The 27,853-nt window shown below is 39.0% G+C and overlaps 1 protein-coding gene across 3 annotated transcripts; it reads right to left on the bottom strand.

The window, feature by feature from the left end:
- Positions 1 to 12: 12 nt before the first annotated feature.
- On the bottom strand, positions 13 to 27,769 carry AAMDC (adipogenesis associated Mth938 domain containing). 3 transcript variants are annotated; one of them, XM_043875518.1, is made up of 5 exons: positions 27,672 to 27,769; positions 20,638 to 20,787; positions 15,142 to 15,201; positions 1,953 to 2,048; positions 13 to 187 (listed from the first exon to the last, which is right to left on the bottom strand). In XM_043875518.1, the coding sequence occupies exons 2-5, from the start codon at positions 20,767 to 20,769 to the stop codon at positions 47 to 49; spliced, it is 429 nt and encodes a 142-aa protein (XP_043731453.1). In that variant the 5' UTR covers positions 20,770 to 20,787; positions 27,672 to 27,769; the 3' UTR covers positions 13 to 46. The 3 variants fall into 3 exon arrangements, with proteins under 3 accessions (XP_043731453.1, XP_043731458.1, XP_043731446.1); XM_043875523.1 differs by having other exon boundaries at positions 27,633 to 27,757; XM_043875511.1 differs by lacking the exons at positions 15,142 to 15,201; positions 27,672 to 27,769 and adding an exon at positions 21,267 to 21,281.
- Positions 27,770 to 27,853: the final 84 nt, after the last annotated feature.

Raw genomic sequence — 27,853 nt, 5'->3', positions numbered from 1 at the left:
CAGTCTCAGGCGTCATTGTTTAGTCATTTATTCTCTGAAGGCTCCATCAGCAGGTGGAATGGAAGACCCCTCCCACCCTGATGCCTTGGGTAACCAAGGCATTATACTCCTTCACTGCCTGCTCTGTCTGGAGGACCCGCACATCAATGCCTTTTTTCTTGAGGTACTCCACGGTTGATGGGGGTACCTGGGAAGAAGGGAAAAGAGTAAATCAGGGTGAAAGGCCCCCAGGGTTTCCTTTCCTGCTGCGAGGCAAATATATTCCACAGAATTGGACACTGACAACTGACACTCCCCAATCACCCAGCATGTCACCAGTCCAAAAATTTGGCAGTGAGCCCAAGGAGTCAAAGTGTCTTCTAAGAGGTTGACAGAAGTATCCTGCAATATGTGCACACAGCTCGGGTGAAATGGAAACTGGAAAGAGCATGGATTTTGGAGCCAGCCAGTCTTGAGTTTAAGTCTTTACTAGCAGTGTGACTTCAGCAAGTGATTAAATATTCTGAGCCTTTTTTTCCATGTGTGTAAATAGCGGTAATACCACCTAATTCACAGGGTTGGTATGAGAAAAATTCAGCTAAAGTATGTAAAATGTCTAGCATGTAAATGTTAAATGTTTGAGTCAATCCAACCTAAGTCTAAATTCTAACTTTGCCATGCAATAACCAAGAGACCTTTTGAAAGCCTGTCATTGCAATTTCCTCCCCTATAAAATGGGGTAATAATACTTAAAACCACAAGTATTGGTGTGAGGATGAAGTTTTATGAATGTACATATACTGCAGCTCAAATGTGCTCTCAGGCCTTTCTTGATCACCTCATTTAGAACAGCCCTCAGAAGTCATCGTTTTCTTCACAGCATTTACTATGATCTGAAATTGTCTACATCTTTATTATTCATGAGGCCACGAACCTTTTTTACCTTGTTGTCCCCAGAAACTCAAACAGTGTCTGACCCACAGAAGGTGCTGAATAAATAGTTGTGAATGAATTTATATAAAAGATTCTCAATAGTGGCAGCTATTATTGGATATTTTCTCAACTCTGACTTGTCCTGAATATTATTTTAAATAGACTTTAATTCAACTCTGTTAGAAGGAACTCTCAGTGAAATGTTTTTAAAATGTCCTATATTACTTTTTCATATATTTGAACAGTTTTATATTAACAGTAGCCTTATGGATAGGAGTCATTTTAATGGAGGGGGGAAAAAAAACTAGATTACAAAATAGAAAGGCACCTTCATCAGTAAGGAACTGGATTTTAGGACATGTCTATAAGGGACAGAATGAAGTAGATCTCTATAAACTTATGTGAAAGGCTGTCTATAATGCAATAACAAATGAATAAAAAGTTGCAGAACAGTCTATATACTGTGATCCTGTTTATGTAAAAGCATGGATGTCAGTATGCATAAGTGAGTATATATTAGTAGATGAGTAGAGAGAATTGGCGCAGTTACATGTACATCACATGTGACTAGGAAGGGGGATCTTTCACCTTTTTAATACTACATTTCTGTGTTGACTCTTTTTCACAACAAGCATGTATTATTTCTGTAAGTACAATAAAAACAAACTTTTTTCTGAAAACGGGAAAAAAAACTTAACTTCAATGTGCCCAAGAAAAGAAAAATTTTAAATACTGTAAGTAATGAAAGATACTATAAAACTCTGAAGAGCCAAATATTGATAGCTATAGAGCTTAAGAAATTTCCAAGATTGAGGAATTTCTAGAAAATGGTTGAAAACAACACCAGCCTTTGGTTACGTCGAGACTGGAGAGACCAACCCTGATGAGGAAGAGTAGGCTCAGCCACTCCTTCATCCTGGGCCATCCACTGGCTCAGCAAAAATGGGGGTGCATGATACATAGATTGACCTTCCAAGAGAAAGGTAAGGACCCGAGAGAGTACTGAAAGTCCTCAGGAACGCTGCGCTCCCCATACCAACCTTTAAGGCCTCACTCATCCCTCGGCCAATCACAAGGATCTGCACACCCTTCTCCACAACTTCCTCCACGTCTGCAGGCTGCACGCCAGGAGAATGCTGGATGTGGAAAGAGAATGTTCGTCAGCTGCCAGCTTTCCAAATCTTTCTTTGCAGTCAGCATTCTTGTGAAATTCATTCATTCACTGAAGAAATGTTTACTGAGGTTTACTCTATGCAGAGTATCACCTGGGCCCTGGGAATAACAGAAGCTGCCCTATGGAGCTCTAAGTCTAGTGAAAAAATGTGGAAAACTACAAAGAAATTTCAGTAGTTTTACAAGTGCTACAAAGAAGTAAGTTCAGGGTATTGTGGGAACATAGAGAAAGGGAACCTAATTCAGACTTGCAGAGTCAGGCCACGGGGTCAGGGAAGACACCCCAGAGGAGGTGACATTTAAGTTGAGATGGGCTTTCCTGATAGCGCAGTTGGTAAAGAATCCACCTGCAATGCAGGAGACCCCGGTTTGATTCCTGGGTTGGGAAGATCCGCTGGGGAAGGGATAGGCTACCCACTCCAGTATTCTTGGGCTTCTCTTGGGACTCAGCTGGTAAAGAATCCACCTGCAATGCAGGAGACCTGGGTTCGATCCCTGGGTTGGGAACATCCCCTGGAGAAGTGATAGGCTACCCACTCCAGTATTCTGGCCTGGAAAACTCCATGGACTATATAGTCCATGGGGTCGCAAAGAGTCAGACATGACTGAGCAACTTTCACTTAAAGGAAAAACAGGAATTAGCCAGGTTAAAGGAAATCAGGGGAACAAGGCATACCAAACACAGGAACAGCGTGAACTAAAAGGCTCAGGGGAAAGAGCAACCTAGTGAACTACAAGTAGTTCCGTTTGACTGGAGTGTGAGTGATGGGTGAATGGAAAGAGAGGAAGTGGGAGAAGAAAGCATGTGCACACACCATGCCAAAAGTTGGAAGGTGCCATTCTGTTTCCGTGTGCTGAGCTGCTTTCCTGCTTGACTCCAGGAAAACTTGGACTGATGCCTTAAAACCCACCAATACCTGTCACTCTGTAAAGTCTTCCCAGATTCTCCCAGGGGTATTTAAGGTAAGGTTATTAATGAACATTAAGCTAACATTAGAGGATGGTGGCTTCTGAACTGCTCCCACATCAGCCAGGGGGATACAGGAGTTAAAAGTTTGGTAAATGCCAGCCCACTACTGGGGAGTGAATAAATATGAGTGGAAAACTGTCATGGAAGACGTGTTGTTCTAACTGCATCTTGAAGTATGAGTTGGAATATGCCTTGATGCGGTGGCTGTGGAAGGGGTACATTCTAGTCATAAGTTAGAGGTAGTTTAGAAAAGAGCTGCTAAAACACCAAGAAGACAACAGATTTGCCAAAGACAGAAGAGTTTTTCAGTCTAGAAAGCTTTAGAGGAGATAGGGTTGAAATTTATAAAGGTATAAGAAGAACAAATAAGTATTTTTTAAATTAAATCTTGAAATAATATCTTACATGTTTATAGTTGCAGTTTTCATAAAACACCTATAGAAATTATTCCATGTGCTCTGCATAATAGCACAAAAGCATCTATTCTTGTATAATTGATAAAGAAACTAAAGATCACAAATATATACCAGATGACACAAATCACTAAGTACCAGAGTTGGGACTTGAACAGAAACAAGTTAACCTTCTAGTTTAAGGCACTTCATTAGAATACTATAAACTAAGGAGCAACTTTGTTGAAACTTGAAAGAACTAATCCTAATGACCACATGTTGTGGGGGAAGGATCAGTAGGATGAAATGGGAGATTGGGATTGACATATACACACTACTATGTATAAATCAGATAACTAATGAGCACAAGGAACTCTACTCCGCCCTCTGTGGTGACCTCATGGGGAAGGAAATCTAAAGAAGAGTGGGTTTACATTTGTGAGTGACTGATTCACTTTGCTGTACAGTGAGAGACTAACACAACACTAACGCAGCTGCGTTCTTGTTTACTCACCAAGTTGTCTCCGACTGTTTTGCGACCCCATGGACTGTAGCCTACCAGACTCCTCTGTCCATGGAATTTCCCAGGCAAGATACTGGAGTGGGTTACCATTTCCTTCTCCAGGAGATCTTCCCAACCCAGGGACTGAACCCATGTCTCTTGCATTGGCAGGTGGATTTTTTACCACTGAGCCACCAGGGAAGCCCAAAGCAACTATACGCCCATAAAAATTAATTTAAAAAGGAAGATGTGGTACACGTATATACAATGGAATATTACTCAGCCATAAAGGAATGAAATAACATCATGTATGACAATATGGATGGACCTAGATGGGGGTATCCTTAGAGAAATAAGTCAGAGACCAGTACTATATTATCTTACTGATGTGTAATCTAAAAACATGAACAAACAAAACAGAAATAGACTCAGAGAATAAACAGAGTTGTCAGAGGGGAGGTGGTGGGGGAGATGAGTGAAATAAATGAGGGGGATTACGAGGTACAAACTTACAGGGACTACCCTCGTGGTCCAGTGGCTAAGACTCTGCACTCCCAACACAGGGCCTGAGTTCCATCCATGGTCAGGGAACTAGATCCCACATGCCACAACCAAGACCTGGCAGTCAAATGAATAAAATAGTTTTTTAAAAATAACTAGAAGGGAACTGTCCTTCGGTAAAAGACATTTAAGAAAAGCCTACAGCTAAACATTAATGTTGAAATACTAAACATTTTCCCTAAAAGAGTGGACAGAATAATTTACTTCCTTATTATCTCATTTTTTTAGTTTTCTTTTTGGCAATAGTGCACAGCCTATGGGATCTTAATTCCCTGACCAGGGACTGAACCCGAGCCCTCTGCAATCAGAAGTTGGATTCTTAGCCAGTGGACCAGGGAATTCCGCTTATTATCTCTTGGACCTGTCCATTCGTCTCTGTCTCTGCTGCCACTACCCTGGTCTAAGCTGCCATTACTTCTTATTTAGCCTATTGCAGTAACTTTCTAACTGGTGTCCATAAAACCACTTTGGCCCTTTCCAATTATCCATTCTTCAAGTTGCTCTAGAGGAATTGTAGGGCAAACTGTAGCTAGAGGAATCTGCAAAACACAAAACCATTCAAATGTCTCCTCTGCTTAATAGCATTCACTGGCTTCTCCGTGCTCTTAGAATAATTGCCAAACTCCTTAACATGGTCCATCTGTAAGTTCTCAGCTGTCTCGCCAGTCTGACTGCATATGACTTTCTTCATGTTCTAGCAGGAAAACAGTCTGGCATCTTCTTAACTATGTGCTTATGTGATTCAGCAATCACACACCTGGGTATTTATCCTAGAGAAATGAAAACTAACATTTACACAAAAACATGTACATGAACTTTCACAGCAGCTTTTTATGGGTGGGGGGCATTGTTAACTCTTATTTCCTAGTTAGAAGCAAGATATCCTACTCTAGATTTTTTTCTAGTTTTACTGAGATATAGCTGATAAATAGTACTGTATAAGTCAAGGTGTATAGCATATGATTTGACTTACATAACATGACATGATTACCATAATAAGTTTAGTTAACATCCATCATCTCATATAGAGACAAAAAATAATTTTTTCTTTTGTGATGAGAACTCTTAGAATTTAGTCTTAACTTTCACATATATCATATAGCACTGTTAACTACAGTCATCTATAGAAGTTTTATTTGTAGTACTCCCAAACTGGAAGCAACCCAAATGTTCACGAACAGATTCTGTTATAATCCAAGAATGGATTACTACTGAACAATAGAAAAGGAACAAAGCATCGATACCTATAGGCTTCCCTGGTGGCTCAGATGGTAAAGAATCCGCCTGCAATGCAGGAGACCTGCGTTCCATCCCTGGGTTGGGAAGATCCCCTGGAGGAGGGCATAGCAACCCATTCCAATATTCTTGCCTGGAGAATCCCCATAGACAGAGGAGCCTGTTGGGCTATAGTCCATGGAGTTGCAAAGAGTCATATATGACTGAGCGACACAGCACACAAAATGTACTATGCTGAGTGAAAAATGTAAGTCCCGAAAGACTATATACTGTATGATTCTATTAGTATGACAAATGTAACACGTGTATTAGGTAAACTGGCAAAATATTAATAAGGCCTGTATATTAGATAATATTACTGTATCAATGTTATTTTCCTGATTTTCATCACTGTGTTGTGAGAAGGTCCTAGTTTTTCTTAATGTCCTTTACCTAAGGACAGTTCCCTTCGAATTTAGTTAAATACCTGTGTGTATTTACTCCTAAATAGAATATCTACAACAGTTCAGAAAAAAGTGTCTATTGGAGAAGAGGATGATAAAATATGATAAGCTCTTGGAGAAGGAAATGGCAACCCACTCCAATATTCTTGCCTGGGAAATCCTATGGACAGAGGAGCGTGGCCGGCTACAGTCCATGGGGTTGCAAGAGCTGGACACACTTGGCGACTCAATCACCACCATCATCCGATTCCATAACTGGATATCAGATTAAAATAAAGGTTTATATCTATAAAAATATGATAAACTGTTAACATTTGGATCTGGGTAAAATGAGATTTTTTTTTTTTTCCTGCCTGTACCACATGGCATGTAGAACTTCTCTGACTGGGGGACCTGGGATTGAACTTGTGCCCCCGGAATGGAAGCATGGAGTCTTAACCATTTGACCACTGGAAGAGTCCAAGAATTCTTTCTAATATTCCTGTAGCTTTTTGTAAGTCTGAAATTATTTCCAAATAAACTTTTTTTTTTTTAACTATAGGTAGGTTATAGATGAGCAGGAAAAGAACATATATAGGCACACAGAGGTTCTCACTGCTTCCTGATTTATTTAGCCAAGGAAACAACATTTAGCAGAAGCCAGGTGGCTACACAAAGCAGGAGCAGACGCAGCACATCCTTGCTGGCTCGCGCTCTGTCTCTTGAGTCCCTGTGGGGTGGGGCAGCTACTGCTGACACTCTTCACTCAGCCAGTGAGTGTTCCAGAGCAGATAACGTAGCCAGGCTCTCACACTAACACCTTTTTATATTTTGACTGACTTCATCAACATCTTCCTAAGGAATTAACACTAAGGCTTAAGGGAATATCAGTGTTGTAAATTAGAACAGCTGCATGTCAAAGTGAACCAAACTGATGAGCAGCAAGGCTACTTCCTCACAGTGGGCAAAGATGCAGAGCTAGTGCCCAGGTGGCTCTGAACAGTGTCTCTGCCTCCAGCTTGCCCTGTTCTCCACAGAGATCAGAATAGACCAGGGATTAGAGTCTCTATTTCTGAAGTAATTTAGGTTTATACATTTTTAAAAGGCAAAAGAAAAATGGGGATTTTTTTCACTTGATTAAAAGTGAAAGTTACTCAAACAGTTGTGTCTGACTCTTTGCAATCCCATGGACTGTAGCCCGCCAGGCTTCTCTGTCCATGGAATTTTCCAGGCAAGGGTACTGGAGCAGGTTGCCATTTCCTTCAGGGGATCTTCCCGACCTAAGGATTGAACCTGGTCTCCTGCATTGCAGGCAGATTCTTTACCAACTGAGCTACTGGGGAAGCCTCTGATATGGGTCTTAAAGAATGTAAAACAATTGGATTACATGCTCTTTCTAGTTCCACAGCTCTGTGATCAATCCTAGAACCACCCCGAGCTGAACAGTTACGATACAAAGAACTTAAAATGTTTGTTCTGGGACAATGACCAAGGTAAATATTTAACAGAATTATAATTCAGAGTTGGAGAGCTTCACTTGCCTTAAGTAAATGCATTTATCTGAAATACTGAATGATTCCTTCATTTAACAAAGAATAGCATCTACTCTGAGGAGCACGGTGATTCCTAGGCTGTCAGAGCTGACCGTGCTAGTATAACGAAACAAGCCCACTGCTCAGTGAAGTGAAAGGTCATGAAAGAGTGCAAAACCGTCATCCTCTGGAGATTCAGAGACTAGGGACAGCAGGAGCCCAGCAGGGTTGCAGGATCAGTGGAACCCAATTTGGCTGCTGCGTGCTTTACTGCAGGCTCAGGGTGAAATGTACAGGGTGACATGAAAGATAACTGCAGCAGCCTGTGGCTCCAGGCCTTGGCGAGTGATTACTCACAGCCTTGTGTAGAGGCCTGTGACTGCAGCGTCAGCCTGTCACTGAGCCATCCTCTGCCACCAGCTCCCCCTCTGCTTCATCAGTCTCCTTGGGCAAACCACTAAGGCTGTCTTCCTTCAGTGAGTGTCTTTGTTCCTCTTCTTTAGGAGGCTTTCCATAACATGTTGATGTTATGGAAATTTTAATTGTTTTCTCTTGGAGGAAAGCTATTAGTATCTTTTCATGTGTCTGTTGGGCTCTCTTTGTGGCTCAGCTGGTAGAGAATCCGCCTGCAATGCGGGAAACCTGGATTTGATCCCTCCCGGTTTGATTCCTGGGTCAGGAAGATCTGCTGGAGAAGGGATGGGCTACCCACTCAGGTATTCTTGGGCTTTCCTTGTGGCTCAGCTGGTAAAGAATCCTGCAATGTGGGAGACCTGGGTTCAATCCCTGGGTTGGGGAGATCCCTGGAGAAGGGAAATGCTACCCACTCCAGTATTCTGGCCTAGAGAATTCCACAATGCAATATCATTTCAGATCTGTCAGAGTGGCTGTTATCAAAAAGACAACAAATAACAAGTGTTGGCAAGGATGTGGAGAAAAGAGAACCCTGTACACTGCTGGGAATGTAAATTGGTACAGCCACTATGGAAAACAATATGGAGGTTCCTCAGAATATTAAAAATAGAAGTACTATACGATCTAGCAGTTCCACTTCTGTGTATTTTTGCAAAGAAAATGAAAACACTAGAAGAATGAAATCTTAACCATTTGTGACAACATGGATGTACCTAGAGGGTATTAAGCTAAGTGACATAAGTCAGACAAAAACAAAGACTAAATGATTTCATTTATATGTGGAATATAAAAAAAAAAAAAAACAAATGAGCAAACAAAAGCAACAACAACAAAAAACAGAAATTAGACACAGAAAATAAACATGTAATTGCCAGAGGGGAGGTGGTAGGGGAGATCAGAGAAACAGGTGAGTTACAAAATAAATGAATCATGGGGATAAAATGTGCAGCACGGGGAATATAGTCAATAATATAAAAACTTTGTAAGGTAACAGTAACTAGACTTATTGTGATCATTTTGTAATGTATAGAAATATAAAATCATTATGTTGGGTACTTGGAACTTGCATAGTATTATAGGTCAATTATACTCAATCAATAAATCTGTATACTGATAGACTAAAGAAAGATGACAACAAAATGCAGTGCATGAGCCCTCATTGGATCTTGGGTTGGAAACGAAAGCCAGCTACAAAAGATATTATTTTATTGGAACAGTTGTTATAACTTGATTATGGAGTTGATATTATTTTATATTCTATAAATGTTGAATTTCTTGAGTGTAACATTATATAAGGCAGAATGCCTTTGTTTTATTAGATATAAGCTGAAGTATTCAGAGTTATGTGTCATAATGTCAGTACTTAGTTCCAAATGATTCAGCAAATATAGTTATTCAGAAAGAGAGAAAGATACTGAGAGACAAAAAAAGCAAATGTGCCAGAATATTAAAAACTGGTAAATCTAGGCTGATGGTTTACAAGTGTTTATTATTTTTTTCAAATTTGTTATATAGGTTCAAAATATTTCAAAATAGAAAAAGGGGAAGGAGAGATTCAACATAGACTTTCCATGTCACCCAGGTTTAGAAGGCAAATGGGAAAACACCAGCAAAACAAGCACAAAAGCAGAAAGGGTTAGGGACAGCTCAGCTCAACTGTACTTCCTTAGGTAGCCGTGTCCTGAGCACAAGAACCTTTAGTCTGGTCAAATGGACAAGACTTAGAATTATGTTACACTTTATACCTATTGCCTATATTATATATTAAAATAAAACCACAAAATCAGCAATAGTTATAACTATTGAGGACATTTTGGGGGAAATGAAAATAGACTGTATACTAGTATATCAAGGAGAATATCCTTAGTTGTAAGAATGATATTGTGGCTATGCAGGAGAAAGTTTATGTTTTTAGGAAAGCAATGCTAAAATATCTGCCATGTACACTCAAATGATTGGGGGGAAATGTGTGTGTTTGTGCATCTGATGAGAGAGAAAAAACAAACATGGCAAAGTATTAACAACTTGAGGATTTTGAGAAAGGTTGTCTAGGTATTTATCGTAAGTCACATGACTGTTCTGTAAGTCTCATATTATTTAAAATTGAAAGGTGCAGTAAAATCAACTATATTTCAATTTTAAAAAATCAGGAAAATAGCTTAAAGTTTCCACATTTCCTCTGGTTCTCTTCGGGTGCCTGCTAATTGGGTTTGGCTTTACTTATTTATTTTTGGCTGTACTGGGTCTTTATTGTACTCGTGGCTTCCTTGAGTTGACATGAGCGGGGGCTACTCTCTAGTTGCTGCAGTGCTCGGGCTTGACTGCGGAGGCTTCTCTTGTTGCGGAACATGGGCTCTCGGGTGTGCTGGCTCAGGAGTAGTGGCAAGGGGCTTAGTCGCCCTGACGCATGTGGGATCTTCCCAACTAGGGATCAAATCCATGTTCCCTGTATTGGCAGGCAGATTCTTAACCATGAGACCACCAGGGAAGTCCTGGTTTTCTTTTAAATTTACATTTTTGTCATATCTTCTTCCTTGCCCCCTTTCAGCCTAACATAAATGAAAGACATATGCATGTTTCTACATAGAAAACTCTTCTCCAATAAGACAGTTATTGCTTTAGGATAGAAATGAGTGAGGACAGTATGTAATAGGAGAAAAGTATAGGCTTTATAGTAAGACTCAGGTTCAAATCTTGGTTCCAAAAATTACTAGTGGTGTGACCCTGGAAAAACTATATTTGACCAGGCACTGCATTAAATAACAGCAGTTATTTAATGATTGGTAGAGATTTGGGAGTAGGTGGTAGTAATTATTATTTTGAGGACACTGGTTGAAGACAATAATTTTTTTTTTATATTTCCATCCTGCAATTACTATATAATCTGCTCCTACCCCCTTTAAACTGATCAAAAAAAGGAATCACAGCGTTAACCTACCTCAGAGGGAATGTCACAAAGTGTAAAAAAGATTTCTAACCACATTTATTATGAAGAAGTGAATGCAGCCCCTGTTTGCTGAGCCCCTCCTTTGCAGGCACGGTGCTAAGTGCAGAGCTCCTGCCCTCAGGGAGTTCACCACTTCATGAGGGAGGCAGGTAAGTGCCCACTCAGTACCACACAGCTGGTACAGCCGAGACACTGACAATGGGGTAAGCAGCTCATTTTCACACGGACTATCAGGAAGTGCTTCAGAGAGGAGACGGCACAAAAGCTAGGAATTGAAGGATGTATAAGGTTTCAACAGGTACAAAGGGGAGTAGTTCATTTCAAGTAAAGGAAATGGTGCTAGCAAAACTACGGAAAATGAAAGATCATGGTAGGTTTGTTAAGAGAGTAGGTATTAGGTATGGAATAGGTAGGCCTTCACATGTGTTTTATGAACTATAGGGAATGAAATTGAAAAAAAACATTGGAACTGTATCACTTTTTTTTTTTTTAATGGCCCTAAACCATATCCTGAGGCGTGTTTGCTTAGTTTTGAGGTTTAGGGAAAGCCTTGGAAGTTTTCTAAGCAGAGCAGTGACACGACTGGTTCATGTTTTAGAAATTATAATAGAAGATAAACCTCAAAAACATAGAATAAGAGGCAGGAGAATCAGGTAGGAGATTCATTCCACAGCCCAGGTGAGAGCTCTGGGCACTAAGAGGGAACAGATTTGAAAGACTTTGCCAAGGTTGAATCAACAAATATACTTCGTTGGATGTGGTGGAGGAGAAAGTTGGAGAAATAAAAATTGTATCTGATATTTCTCTTCTAGGTGACTGTGTAGACAGTAATTCCATTAATGGAATTATGGAAAAACATACAAGAAAGTTCCTAGATATTTTCGGGGCGGGGTGGTGGTGGTAGGGAAAAGGAAATGAAATCAGCTTTGGATATGTTTGGCTTAAGCTGCCCAAGGAACAACTCATATGCAGATGTATAACATATGACTAAACATCTGATAGTCTGGATGACTGTTCAGCAAATATTCACCCCTTTTGCCTTCTTACTGTAGGCAGAATATACTTCTGTGTCCTACTGACATGGAAATTTATATTGGTGAACCTGAGGCAAGCAAAGTCTTGAAATATACTTGCTCAGTGGCAATTATTTGTGAGCTTCAGATAGTCCCATGAAGAAAGATCAGGTCCTGGCTAGCTCCCTGGTCCAAGGTGGATAAGAGACAGCTGGAGCACTCAGCCAACGCGCCAGCTGTAGCTGGGGGTAGAGCTGCTCCAGCTTGGTCTATAGGCCTGATAATAAATACTTACTATTGTTCAGCACTAAGTTCATTAAAAAGAACAGCTGAACAAAGGAGTTCCCTGGTGGTCCAAAGGTTAGGAGTCTATGCTTTTGGTGCTGTGGGCCCAGGTTCAATCCTGGTTGGGGACCTAAAATCCTATAAGCCGTGTGGTGCAGCCAAAAAAAAAAGAATAGCACTACTACTATATATTTAGAGTATAAAAAATAACTAGAGATAATACTTCCATCAGTTCATGGTATAAACAATTGAAGTAAAAAAAAAAAAAAAAAAAAACAATTGAAGTAGTCCAAAGTAATAAGAAATCCCCTAAACATTCCTAGGCTCTTAATCCCCTCAAGGATTCCTTATTAAGCAGCATCTGATGTACAAATCAGAGTGTTTCTAAGACTTTTAGAAGTAATTTGATCATTTCTGTAGTTATATTGGGAGAAACTAATAGTGTAGAGCACTGTTATGTGCTAAGCACATAATTTTCTGGTAACTAAGGAAGAAAAGAAAATTTTAAAAATTACAAAAAATCAAGTATCTCCTATGTGACAGGTACTGTGGCAGATGCTTTACAAAGATGAACATATTTAGTATTCAAACCAACCAAGTGAAATATATTATTTTCCAGGGCCCATCCTCAAGACATTATGATTTAGTAGTTGGGAGGAGTGAGGGAGATCAGAACATGCCTTTTAAACAAACCTCTAGATGATTCTGATGTAAGAGATCCATGAATTACACTGAGAAATACTGAGTGGGAGAAAGAATGAATTTGCATGATGGCAAGTGGCATGCATTTTTAAAATTTATTCTTCCCAACCCATGTATTACTCTTTCATCAACCCATAACAAACAGACATTATTATCCTCCATTTTGAAATGGTTAAACTGAGACACAGTCAGGCTATATAACTTGGTTAAGGTATCTAGCTAAAATGTGACAGTGCCTGGACCTATCCATTTAAATATTTGTTATAAGTCTCTATCTAGATGCCCTAATGTAAGTTCAAACTCAACACATTCCAAAGAATTACTCATTTTATCCACCCAGCCTCTGTCTCAAACACAGACATACCTGTTCCTCCTCTTCATATACCCAATCTCAATAAATGGCACAACCATGTACCCATTTATCCATGCCAGACTTCTTTTTTGCCTGCTAAATCTAATAAACTGCCTTATTGTGCAAATTTCACCTTTTAAAGTTTTTTTGAAGTATAGCTGAATTACAATCTTGTTTTAATTACCACTGTACAGCAATGTGATTCAGTTATACATATGTATATACATACTTTTTTATATTCTTTTCCATTATGGGTTATCACGGAATACTGAACATAGTTCCCTGTTCTCTTCAGTAGGACCTTGTCATTTATCCATTCTATATATACCAATTTGCATCTGCTAATTCCAAACTCCCAATCTGACTCTCTCACCTTCCTAATAGTTTTCAAATTTGCTGTTTCATAGCCACCCACACTACTACTAACTTAACAATATACAGCTTCATTTATTGAATGCCTATACCATATCTAGCACAGTACATGAATTCTTAGATCAGCTCTATGAGGTAGGTAATATTACTATCTCCATTTTATAGATGAGAACTCTGAGGTGTAATAGCTTTGATTTGATGTCCTTTTGCTCCTATGCAGATGAGTTCTAGTCAACACCTCAGCTTTTCCTCTCATCTTTCCTAGTTCTTCTCTCTTCAACTAGTTCTAGAACACCTCCTCTTATGTATTCAGCTGACAGATGAAACTTAACAAGATGAAAACTAAACCTACAGCAAACTTTTCCCATTTTGCTATTATCAACAATGGTACCGTCACAGTTTTATAGTCTTTAATGTTAAAGTTATAAGAATCATGATGGAGTAAAAGAAAGTTAGAATCTGACCTGAATTTACCATTTGATTTCATATTTTTCTAGCTCTGTACCTCTCCAAGTATATAACCTCTGTGCTTACTAAGCTTCCTTAAATGCAGAATGAGGTTAAAAGTAATATTAACTCATGAAGTCTTATATGGGAAAAATATAGTATATGGTGTTAAATCCATGTTTGAAGAAAAAAAATCTCTCCAATGTGGTACACTCATAAATTGGTACTCCAATATATCTTAAATGCATAGTCTGGAAAATCATTGTCAGTCACATCAATTTCCTGCTTCAGTATCTGAAGTGGCTATGCCTTGTCCACTAAATAAATGTAAACTGACACTGCCAACCATACCACTGTCTACTGTTACACCTCTCTAGCTTTATGAAACAATTCAGTGGCGTCATTTGGTTCACAAACATTATAGCTTCTTACTCCTCAGCCTTCTCTTATTCTGTCCCTTCTATATCTCAAAGCCCTCCCATTCCTTTTACCAGCCCAGGAATATTCCTAAGACCCAGGTAGGTAATAAACTAGGTGTCTGGATCACAACAATGAGTGCATGCATTTCAAAATGAAGGCTCCACAATGAGACCACTAGGAGGGGTGGACTCACAATATAATTGAATTCCATACCTCCCCAGGTACACCACCCACAAAATGGAGAATAAATATGTTACACATCTTTACATACAAAAGTGAGAGTTCTAAGTGCCGTGTAAGGCCTTCCAGTCCAGGATTCCAGCACCATGAAGAGGACTTGGTTTTGAAGGCCAACAGGACTTGAACACAGAAGTGCCTCAAGATTGAGAGAAATAGAGATTTCACCCTTAAAGGGTGTACACAAAATTTCACACATACTGGGACCAAGGGCAAAAGCAGTAATTTGATAGAAGACTGGCCCAGACCTACCTGCTGGTTTTGGAGGGTCTCTTGGAGAGTGGGGGGAGGGAGGCCCTGGGGACAAAGACCCTGGTGGCAGAAACATCAGGGAACATTCATTTGCATGAGCTCTCCTGGAGGTTGATGCCTTCACACATCAAAACCTGGTCCCACAGAACAGCCTGTAGGCTTCAGTGCTAGGATGTCTGAGGTCAAGCAACAGACTGGCTGGGCACACGGCCCCACCTCTCAGCAGACAGGTGCTGCCCGTAGACTTCCTGAGCTCACAGGACATGCTTCTAGACAAAGCCTGCACACCAAAGGGCCAAGACCCAGCTAACTCTCTAAGGGACAGACATCAGAACTAAGAAAAACTACAGTCAGTCCTGCAGCCTGCAAACTGAGTCTGTAAATGCAGGCCAGACACTACTTTGGGACCAGCTGGCCCCTGGTCCTTTAGAGTGGAGTGTACTTCTGGGACACAGGATTTATCCTATAGAGGGCCACTTTTTTCCCAAGGTAGAGAAACATAACTAACCTACCACGTACTTAAAAATACAAATAGCAATGTAGAAAAAATGAGGAGACAGAGGAATATGTTTTAGATGAAGGAATAAGATAAAACCCTAGAGGAAGAATTGAGATAAGCAATCTACCTAAGAAAGAGTTCAGAGTAATGATCTTAAAGATGATCAAAGAACTTTGGAGGAGAACGGATGCACAGAATGAGAAATTAGAGGTTTTTAACAAAGAATTTTAAAATGAAAAACCAAACAATTAATAAACAATAACTAAAATGAAAAACACACTAGAAGAAATCAATAATAGACTAAATGAAACAGATAAATGGATCAGTGAGCTGGAATACAGAGTAGTGGAAATCACCACCACCAAACAGAAAAAAGAAAATGAAATGAGGACAGTTTAAAAGATCTCTGAGACAACATTATACCCACTTATTGGCATTATAAGGGTCCCAGAAAGAGAAGAGAGAAAGAGCCTGAAAAAAATATATGAAGAGATAATAGCTGAAACCTTTCCTAACCTGAGAAAGGAAAGTCACCCAAGTCTAGGAAGCAGAGTCCCATACAGGATTAACCCATAGAGGAACACACTAGGACATACTGTAATCAAACTGACAAATATTAAAGATAAAGAGAGAATATTAAAAACAAGGGAAAAGCAACAAATAACATACAAGGGAACTCCCATAAGGTTATCAGATTATTTTTCAGCAGAAACTCCATAGGCCAGAAGGGAGTGGCACGATACACTTAAAGTGAGGAAAGAGGAAAAACCTACAACCAAATAATAGTCTATCCAACGAAGCTCCTGTTCATATTCAATGTAGAAATCCAAAACTTTACAGATAAGCAAAAGCTAGAAGAATTCAGCACCAACAAACCAGCTCTACAACAAACACTAAAGGAACTACTCTAGGCAGAAAGAAAAGGCCACAACTAATAACAAGAAAATTATGAAATGGAGAAGCTCATTGGTAAAGGCAAACATACAATAAAGGTAGGAAATCATCCACACACAAAGCTACTAGGGAAGTTAAATGGGCAAAAATAGTAAAATTATTTGTATCCACAATAAATGGCTAACAGAGACACAAAACAATGAGATGTAAAATATATAATATCAAAAAACGTAATTGTGGGACCTCCTTGGCAGTCCAGTGGTTAAGATTGCACTTCCACTGCTGGCGGCACGAGTTTGATCCCTGGTTGGGGAACTAAGATCCTGCGTGTGGTGTGACATGGCCAAAAAATAAAAAAAACACCAAAAAGTAATTGTGAGGGGAGGAGAGTACAAATACAGGTTATCTAAAATGCATTTGAAATTAAGAGGTCAACAATTTAAAACAAGCATAGATAAATAGATAGATAGATAGATATGGGCTTCCCAGGTGGCGCTAGTGGTAAAGAACCCGCCTGCCAGTACAGGAGACAAGAGATGTGGGTTCAACCCCTGTGTTGGGAAGATCCCCTGGAGAAGGGCAGGACAACCCACTCCAGTATTCTTGCCTGGAGAATCCCATGGACAGAGGAACCTGGTGGGCTGCAGTCCATAGGGTCACTAACAGTCAGACATGACTGAAGTGACTTAGCAGTGTGTGTACATATATATATATAAATATATAAAAGCCTCACAGTAAACAAACATCTCTGATATACACACAAAAAAGAAAGAGGAATCCAAACATAACACTAAAGACAGTCATCAAATCACAAGAGAAAAGAGCAAAAGAAGAAAGGGGAAAAAAGACCTCACTAACAAATCCAAAACAATTAACAAAATGGTATTAGGGACATACATCAATAATGACCTTAAATGTAAATGAACTACATGCTCCAATCAAAAGACACAGACTGGCTGAATAGATGCAAAACAGGACCCATATATATGCTGCCTACAAGAGACTCATTTCAGATCTAGAGACACATACAAATTGAAAATGAGGGAATGATAAAAGGTATTCCATGGAAATGGAAATCAAAAGAAAGCCAGAGAAGCAATACTTATATCAGAGAAAGTAGACTTTAAAGCCTGCTGGGATTTCCTTGGTGCTCCAGTGGTTAAGACTCTGAGTTTCCACTAAGGGGGTAAAGATTTGATCTCTGGTTGGGGAACACAAATCCTGCATACCACGTGGTGCAGCCAAAAAATAATAAAAATTATAAAAGTTAATAAATACTGTTAGAAGGACATAATAATCAAAGGATCAACTCAAGAAAAAGAAACAACAAATTTAAAAACATAGGTATTACTCAAAATAGGGACACCTCAATATATAAGGCAAATGTTAACAGACATAAAAGGAGAAATTAACAATAACTCAATAATGGGGTCTTTAACACATCCCACTACCCCATTCTCACTTCTGTGGTCACCTTGAATAGCAAAAACCTGGAATCATAGTGAAAACCCCCAGTTTTGCAATCACCCAAGATAGAATAATGCATTAAAGCTCCTTCAAATGCCCATTCCTAGAGAACTGTCATTATTTAACCCGTCTGGTGGTTCCATGGAAGACCCCACTCATAGACTTTACTTGATCTAAGTTGGAGCTCACCAGTGCAAACCATCTTTTCTCCTGGAGAAGGTTGTCAAAAACAGAGACAATTGTTTAACAATGCAGCTGCCTGAGGCAGTAGACGACAGGGCAAGTGAGAGGTTCTAAAAAACTAACACGGAAAGAATACAAAAATGAGATGTTTATAGGAGGCTTTGAAAAGCTCAGATATGAACCTTGGTATTGAAAAGGCCATACACATGTCCAGGGTTGTGCATATGCCCAGAAATGACCTGAGAAGGCCCTACGGTCACAATTCTGGGTAACTTTGAGAGTCTTCATAAGCAAGGATCAAGCAGAATTTTAAACTGTCTGGCTAAATGTTGACTGCATACCCCAAATTGCATACAGAGCCCCTTAACCCAAAGTAGAACCCTTACTGGTTTGAAGCATATAAGGAAACTTCTGTCATTATTTTTCAGGAAAACATATTAAAAGAATTAAAGAATAGTGTAAGAGTGTATCTAAAAAAAAAGAAGAAGAAGAATGTATCTAACTAGAGAATAACAATAAACAGAAATCATTTTTTAAAGGAAATTCTGGAGCTGAAAAGTACAATATTGAAATGAAAATTACACTAAAGGGGCATAACCGTAGGCAAGAATCAGCAAAACTAAAAGATACGTAAATTGAGATGATCCAATCTGAAAAAAGGGACAGAAAAATGAATGAAAACAATGAACAGAGCCTCAGAGACCTGTAGGACACCAAAAACCTCTACGAAAAACACACAGAAAGCCCCCATAACATACTCCTAACAGTTTTCACAGATGAGGAGAGACAGAAGGGGCAGAAGGAATATTTGAAGAAGTAATTGGTGAAAATTTCCCAAATTTGATGATGAACAACAATCTATACATTTATGAAGTTCCATACATTCCAAGCAGTATAAACTCAAAGAGATCTGCATGTATTGACAGATGTATCATAGTCAAGCTGTCAAAAGCTAAAGAGAATTTTGAAAGCAGCAAGAGAGAAGTGACTTTGTCAAGTCCAAGGAAACCTTAATAACATTTGATTTCTCATTAGTAACCAGTAACATCAAAAAAAGTGGGATGACATTTTCATAGTATTGTAAGAAAAAGACAACCACAAATTGTATATCCAGCAAAACTATCCTTCAAAATGGAAGGATCAACTTCCATGATTAGAGCATGAGGAGCTCTACTAACCACGCTTAAAATTATTAAAACAAACAAACCAAAAAACAACCTAAAAAGATTTTTTTTTAACCCCAATCATTCAAACACTATGGAAAGGGGCTTCCCTGGTGGTCTAGTGGCTAAGACTCTACCCCAGTGCAGGAAGCCCTGGGTTCAGTACCTGGTCAGGGAACTAGATCCCACATGCTGCAACTAAGAGTTCCTACAACCAAGATCCTGCACAGCCAAATAAATATATAAATTTTTTTAAAAGACTTTGGAAAGGCCCAAAGAGGAAAGAGCAAACTAAGAAATAAGTATTTAAGAAAAAAATAGAAATATTTGGTAGGAAAGGTGAGAATCTGATACTTTAAGAAAGACTGCTACCTGCCTCCCCCCTCCTAGTCCACTGAGGTGGAAACTCACTTCAGTTTGCTACAGTCAAGGGCTATTCCTTGTCTGTGCTACCAGCTATAAGACCTTCTTCCTGGAAGAATCAGGATATCAGTGCTTCTGATACTGCCTGCAGCTATCTATTGCTGAAGCCAAGTCCCATGTGAGTGTGGAGGGTGAGTTGCGGGTTCCCTTCTTTTAACCAACCTCCACTCACAGAATGGAGACTATTTTGAGCATGGTACACTGAGAATACTGGAGGACGTGTAATATAATGGAAATGCAATTTCAAATCACAATGAGATAACATTTCACATTAACTAGGATGGTGTAATAAAAGCAAAAGCCAAGCAAATAAGAGTAAGTGTTGGTGAGGAGGAACTTAGAAAAATTGAAACCATCATACATTCCTAACATCTATAATGTAAAATGGTACAGTTAATTTGGAAAGCAGTCTGGCAGTTCCTCAAAAGGTGAATCACAGAGTTACCATATGACCTAGAATTTCCAATCCTAGGTATGTACTTAAGAGAACTGAATGAATTTGTTTATTTGAAATGTCTAGGATAGGTACATCTATGGAAACAGAAAGTAGTAGTTGCCAGGAGCTGGAGAAAGGGAAGAAAGGGGAGTGACTGCTAATGGTTATGGGCTTTCCTTTGGGATGATAAATATGTCCTAGAGTTAGTAATGGTAGTTATGGTGCAAGGTTATGACAAAAAGTCAATTGTATTTCATATTTTAAAAGTTTAATGGTGATATTAATGGTATGTGTATTATATCAAGAGAAAAAGAGAGAGGGAGAGAATGAAAGAAATAGCTACTTTTCACTTGGAACTTGGTCATTAAGGCTTAGGAGTTTGGAAATTACTTGGCCAGCCTTACAGTTTCAACCAAACACTAATAGCTTACCTCAGTTCCTGTTTCTCTCCAATCCCAATCCCGACTTCCCCCTGGCCACACTTTGCAGTCCTTATAGATTTTTGTAGAGCCTTGTACTTTCATTTGCCCCCATGAGAGCGAAGCAATTTCAGGGGATGACATAAGGAACTTAACTGAACTCTGAAATTAAAGGAAAAATATAATTAATCAGTTTTAAAGTAAGTTTGAAATAGCTCCAAAATACTGGAGCTATACTATAAATAGAATATATTTTAAAATATAATGCTATATACAAAATATAGTAAGCCCTGGTCCTCTATGAGTTAAGAAGCATCTTTCTTTCCCATTTATGTGGTTGTCACTTCTTCTGTAAAGGCCTAAAAAGTAAAATGTTATTCTTGGGATCCTGACTCATCCAACCATGGAAACTAGATACTACAGTTACCTCTCAGACTCTGGAGGGAATTCTCAGGATATTTTTTGAAAGATAAAATTAAAGGTGAATGGACTTCTCTGGTGGTCCAGTGGTTAAGACTCCACACTCCCAATGCAGGGGGCATGGGTTTGATCCTTGGTCAGGGAACTAAGATCACACATAACCATACCGTGCAGCCAAAAAATTAAAAAGTAATTAAATAAAATTAAAGGTGGAGATTTACCTCAGCATGATGGAATGAGGAGGTTGACAAATCCTTTCCCCCAAAGGAAGTAGAGCTGGACAAAAATGTCAAAATAATGATTTGGCACTCCAGAAATATAGACATACTTCAAACTGAAGAAATGCCTATTTGTGAAAACTAGTGAATTTCAGATAAGAACAGTAAGATATTTTGTTGTTCTTGTCTGGGAGTACACCCATACCCCTACATCAGTTCTGTTGGCTCAGAGGTTCAACTTGACTGGGGCAGCACATGAAAACCAAGTCTTGCTGCTAAGGCAGAGGATTTAGAGCATGATCAGTTAACCTGGTGATCTCAATGGCAAATAAACATGGATGGCAGGTGGCTCTGCTTCTACATTATTGTGAGCCTATTTGGAGCTAACAGTTGGATTGTCAGAGTAGGCCAGGATTGAAAGGAATTCCCAGAGGTGATCCAGCCCAAGGGTGCTGGATAAGCTTTCTAGTATCCAGAGTGGAACAAAGGCTGTGAGCATATGCATCAAAGACAGGAATAGGCCTAAATCATGGAAATGTCTGGGCTAATGGAGCCTACAGAGCATACAAAGTGAAGAGGTAATGGGGCTCTGGAGGACTCAGAAGAATATGAGTACCAGGAAGGAAATGAAAACAGCCTGAACACTGGATGTACTCCCTAGCACACAGATTGGATCAGTGGAGAGGGTAACTCTTATTGGCTTGAGATGTTTGAACACAATTTTTGATTAATCTTTGGCTGGACACTATGCTATACAGGCACAGAGGAGACCCCTAGGAAGCCAAGATTAACAATGAAATCAAGGGGAATTCCCTGGCGGTCCAGTGGTTAGGGCTTGGTGCTTTCACTGCTCAGGCCCAAAGTTCAATCCCTGGTCAGGGAGTTCTAACAAGCCGCATGGCATGACCAAAAGAAAAAAAAAAAGAAAAAGGGGGAAAAGAAAAAAAAAAGAAAAGAAAAAGGAAAAAAAGAAGAAAGAAAATAAGAAAAAAAAGAAAGAAAACAAAACAAAACAAGAAAAAAAGAAAAGCCCTTAATATAGACTTCAGTGGCTACACATTCCATGGGAGACAGAATTCCAGATTTAGTTTAGGCAAGTGACTAAACAGAACCAAACTAAGAACAACAATGTAGGGGAAGAATCCAAATTCAGACTTTCTATAGCACAGGGAATCATAGCCATTGTCTTGTAATAACTGTTGGTGGAGTATAATTTGTGAAAGCACTGAATCACTATACTTAAAACTAATGTAATGTTTTAAAAATTATGGTGACAATGACTCAATGAATATAGAATCTCAATAAAGAGACATTTCAAAAAAGAATCATCTAGGACTTCCCTGGTGGTCCAGTGGATAAGCCTGTGTGTTCCCAATGCAGGGGGCCTGGGTTTGATCCCTGGTCAGGGAACTAGATCCCATATGCCGCAACTAAGAGTTCGCATGCCCCCAAAGACCTGATTCAGCCAAATAAATAAATAAATGAAAAAAAGAAAATCATCTAGCATTGATAAGTACAGTAACTAAAAGGGGCTTGTATCACTCAGGGTTCTCCAGAGAAACAGAACCAGTAGACCATATATATTAACAGATTTATTTCACAGAAGTGGCTTATGCAGTTGTGGGGGCAGGCTGGCAGGTTGCTGACTCTTAGGCAGAAATTGTCACTGCAGTATTGACGTGTTACTTCTTCCTCAAGAAAACCTCACTTTTCCTTTTAAGGTCTTTCAACTAATTGAATGAGGGCTTCCAAAAGTACTGAGGATCATCTCCTTTATTTAAAACTCAATTAATTGTAAATGTTGACTAGATCACAAAACACCTTCATAGCAGCACCTAGATTAGTGTTTGGTTGGATTAACTGAGTACTATAGCCCAGCCAGGCTGACACACAAAATTAACCACATCTACCACTTGTTTCCCTGGTGGCTCAGAGGTTAAAGCATCTGCCTGCAATGTGGGAGACCTGGGTTTGATCCCTGGGTCAGGAAGATCCCCTGGAGAAGGAAATGGCAACCTACTCCAGTATTCTTGCCTGGAGAATCCCATGGACGGAGGAGCCTGATAGGCTACAGTCCATGGGGCCGCAAAGAGTTGGGACACAACTGAGTGACTTCACTTTCACTTTCACCCCTTGTTAATTTGGTACCTCATACCTGTCCTTAAACTGTATTTAATCTCCAAATAAAGACAATAACAAGTGATATTTCTACCTAATATTAATAACTACTAATCCATTTTTAAATGCATTATATAACAAAGGACATAAACACACTGTTTTTGGTTCTATGGGAGCAAGACATAAGTTTATAAAACATGATTCTTGATGAACAGTTAGTATTACACTAGAGAGAGAAGACATGCAATTAACTATAAAATTTTCTCTTTTTTTTTGAAACCAGGAAGGGTGAAACCTTCAACACTGTTGATCATTTAAAAAACTGTTTAGGATATTCTGGGTTCCTTGCACTTCCATATTAATACTAGGAAAAACTTATACATTTCTACAAAAAAGCCAACATAATTTCTCTTCCAGTAAAAATAATCATTTCACCTGAGAAATAATTCATCAATTTCATCCATGCTTTTAAGAAATAAGAATAGACAGATGCTAACTCTTAAGAAAAAAGATGGTAAGACACTTCCAAAAGTGATTCTTCAATGAATAGAATTCTATGCAACAGAGAATTCAGTTATCATTAAGAGAAAGAAACAGAAAATGGCTGGATTAAATCTTGTTTATATTACTTCTTATTTTCATATATTTTCCTAAGAAGCTATTTTGAAGAACATGAGATTCTTACATCTGTTGACACTGGCTTTTTCATTACATATAACACATACTTCTAAAAGTATTGTTTTAAAAGTGAGTTTTAACAAACCTAAGTAAAGATCCCCTGGAGAAGGGAAAGGCTACCCACTCCAGTATTCTGGCCTAGAGAATTCCATGGACTGTATAGTCCATGAGGTTGCAAAGAGTCGGACATGACTAAGCGACTTTCACCAAGTAAATTTGTTCATCACTAACTAGGAATTCCCAAACTGGCTCTATGATCGAATCCAATTCACCTCAATATACATTTGACAGGCTTATAATATCTGTTAAAAAAAAATTGTGCAACAAATGCAAAGATAGTATGTTGGTGAGATGGAAATATGTGTAAATTATTCTGTTACAAGGCAGATTCTTATCAATGTAATTTGAGAAAATTGAAGGCTAAGTCATTAAATTTTAAAATTAAAGCATAATTATATTCAATTAAGTGCAGATATTATTGAGTTCAAAGACTTTCACAAATGTATAAACTTGCCAAACATGATACCGAATGTACCTTGAAATTTCCCTTGTGCACCCTTCTAATCAATCCCCTTCTAAGATCAAAAGTAGCTTTTAATTTCTATTCCCACATATTGGTTAGACCTTCATGTTGTTGAAATTGTAAGTACGTACTCTTTTGTTTCTTTATTCTTTCACCCAAAATGCTTCTGGGATTCATGAATGTTGTAATATGTATCAGTGTGTATCAGTCTGAGCAGTAGTCTGTTGAAAGATTATATAACAATTTACTTACCCATTCTTCTGATGAGCATTTGTTGGTTTTTTTTTTGGTATTTTGAATAAACTGGTTATTAATTCTGAATGAAAAACTAAGTTTTTTTTTTTTTCTTCCCCATAACCCACAAATTCTTTTGGCCCAAGGAAAGAAGAGATGTGGTATTATGGGTGCTTATTATTTATTTTTTTCTAAGAATAGACTTAGTGAACATCTGACCTAAACCTTGCTTTGTAATGAAACATCTCTTATCTTTTGGGTGGATATAACTTTTGATGCCCAAGGACTTTGTTCTAATGCCAATCTTGATTAGAAAAGGCAGAAACTCTAACCTTATTTATCAGGCCCCCCTTGAGTAACAGTGTCAGCATTGAGAAGAGAAAAAATTATATAAAGCTGTTTTTTTGAAAGTTATTTTTACAATCCCAAGAGAGCAGGTAAGGTGCTGGAAAAGCTGAAAGTGAAGAAATAGAAAGGAAAGAGGCAGGGGTAGTGTTATTAAATGATATAAGTCTTTCTTTTGGTTTGAAGGTTTTTTTCCCCATCAAAATTCATTCATAAAGATACAATTTTATTAATATTGTGTACCTGCCTTTCATTTACGGTCAATTAAGTTATAATCTTATGAAGATTTTTGTATCTTTCAAAACTGATGAGTTCAGGAGCCCAGGTAGAGTATCTCTTGGGAGTTTGAGAGTTCTATCAATATATTTTAATTTTTTTTTTAAATTGAAGTATAATTGATGTATAGTTTTATATATTTCAGGTGCACAACACTGTGATTCACAATTTTTAAGTTATACTACATTTAAATTCACTATAAAATACTGGCTATATTCCCTGTGTTATACAATGTATGTTTTAGTTTAGTGCTGTTTCATTTTGGTGTTGCTTATAACATTTTACCACACATTAAATTAAAACTTCTCTTTTGCTAGGATAATTCATCACCATAGAAATATTCCTAAAGTGAGACTTTTCTTTTTTAAAAAACTTTTTTATTGTGGCAAAATATACATAACATAAAACTTAACATTTTAGCCATTTTTAAGCACATAGTTCAATGGCATGAAGTACAATCACATTGTTGTGTAGACTTTATTTAATCAGTACTTCTTAAACTGGAATTCTCAAGAGTATTTGTAAATTTTAAAAGAACATTTTTTTCCTTTAAAAAGGGTTGGTATATTATTCAGGATTAAGAATCAGTATTCTAGTTAATAAATTCCTCTTATAATATAAAATTTTTTTTGTCTTGATAAATGAGAATTCTTTCCTTAGTTAGTAGTCTGACATAGAACGTTATGGTTCTTCCCTTTTTTACCTAGAAATGTGGAACAAAATTTAATTTTTAATGTGTAATCATTTTCTCTGTTCCCAATATAATTATTTGCCTATATATTTCTTTTTTTGTTGTTCAGTTGCTCAGTCATGTCTGGCTCTTTGTGACCCCAAGGACTACAGCACACCAGGCCTCCCTGTCCTTCACTATCTCCCGGAATGTGCTCAAACTCATGTCCATTGAGTTGATGATGCCATATATTTCTTTATTTTCCTTTAATTATAAATTGTCCTATGATTTATATTATACTTTGAAATTCTTTTATTAAGTAGATACTATATAAATTTTAAATGCACACTGCAATTTTTGGCTCAAAGTAGTAAACTATCAATTACAAACAACTGAATTCAATCTAAATTTTAGGGATTTTCTTCAATAGTAGCAACGAATATTTTTTAAGTATTTACAATGTGCCAGGGGCTTCCCTGGTAGCTCAGTTGGTAAAGAACCCGTCTGCAATGCAGGAGACCCCGGTTGGATCCCTAGGTTGGAAGATCCACTGGAGAAGGAAATGGCTACCCACTCCAGTATTCTGGCCTGGAGAATTCCCTGGACAGTCCATGGGGTCGCAAAGAGTCGGACACGACCGAGCGACTTTCACTCACAATGTGCCAGGGCACTGTGCTAATCAATTTATTGTGAATTATACAGTAAAATCTTATGATGTAGGTACTACCGTCCCCGTCCACCCCCCCCCCCCCAACTTCACAGGTTCAAAGAAATGAAAAAATCTTCCCCAATGTCGCGAAGCGGTTCTGTTAGGACTCAAGTCTTGCTGTACTCCAAGTCCAGACTTTTAACCATAATGCACATTATATCCCAAGCTGCATTCTGCTTTGCATTACTTATGGTTTTTCTGAGCTTCTTTGTGGGAGAAGCTCCCACAAAGAAGCTCACTCCTTCTCCCAACGAAGCAGAACTCTGTCTTCTAACAAACTTTTTGCCCTTGCAACAAATTTCCTACCAGGTGCAGTGCAGTCCTAGTCCACCCTCGATCTTGGTTCCGCTACAGAGACTGGTCCCTAAGATCTCAGTCCTTAACAGGGCCCCTCGCCCTCCACCCTGGCAAACTCAGGAGGGCCCAATCCTCTCAAACTTTGCTCCCTGAGAAGAGCTGGTCCCTTCAAACCCCGGATTTCCTACCAAGGCCCCAGCTCCTCAGACTGGAGATCCCGGCAGAGTCTCGTTCCATCAGGCCCTTGTCCCCCAGTTCTCAGACACTGCTTTCAAGCAGGTGCAGTATTTGTACCTCAGCAAACTTCACAGAGACTCCTTCATTACAAAGCTTCCATCCCAATTCCCAACTCAGGGCACCTCTCTACTTTTCCCCTTTCCAATTTTTCCTCAGAATCGTTTTTGTGATTTTTTTTTTTTTTTTTCTATTCTGCTCTTTTTCTCCTTCTTATTCGCCCTCCTCAGCTTCCCGACCATCTGGTGGCCAGTTGCAGTCCCACGAGTGGCCCCCCAAACTTACCCGACACCCTCTCAAACCGCTCCGCGCTTTACCTCTCACCTTTGCTCAGCCGGTCTCCGCTAGACGCTCTCCCCCCCGACTCGCCCCGCCCGGAAAAGAATGTTTCGGCCAGTCTTCAAGCGAAGCCCCGCCCCTTCAAGTCTATTGGTCACTGCCCCCAAAAGTCCCGCCTCCCGAGCTTCCAGCCCCGCCTCCCTGCCCCGCAGCCCTTGTTTTCATTC

Source organism: Cervus elaphus, chromosome 2, assembly GCF_910594005.1.
Source record: "Cervus elaphus chromosome 2, mCerEla1.1, whole genome shotgun sequence".
Taxonomy (NCBI): Eukaryota; Metazoa; Chordata; class Mammalia; order Artiodactyla; family Cervidae; genus Cervus; species Cervus elaphus.
The sequence above is the reverse complement of the archived record's forward strand: the minus strand, read 5'-3'. Positions and strand labels throughout refer to the sequence as shown.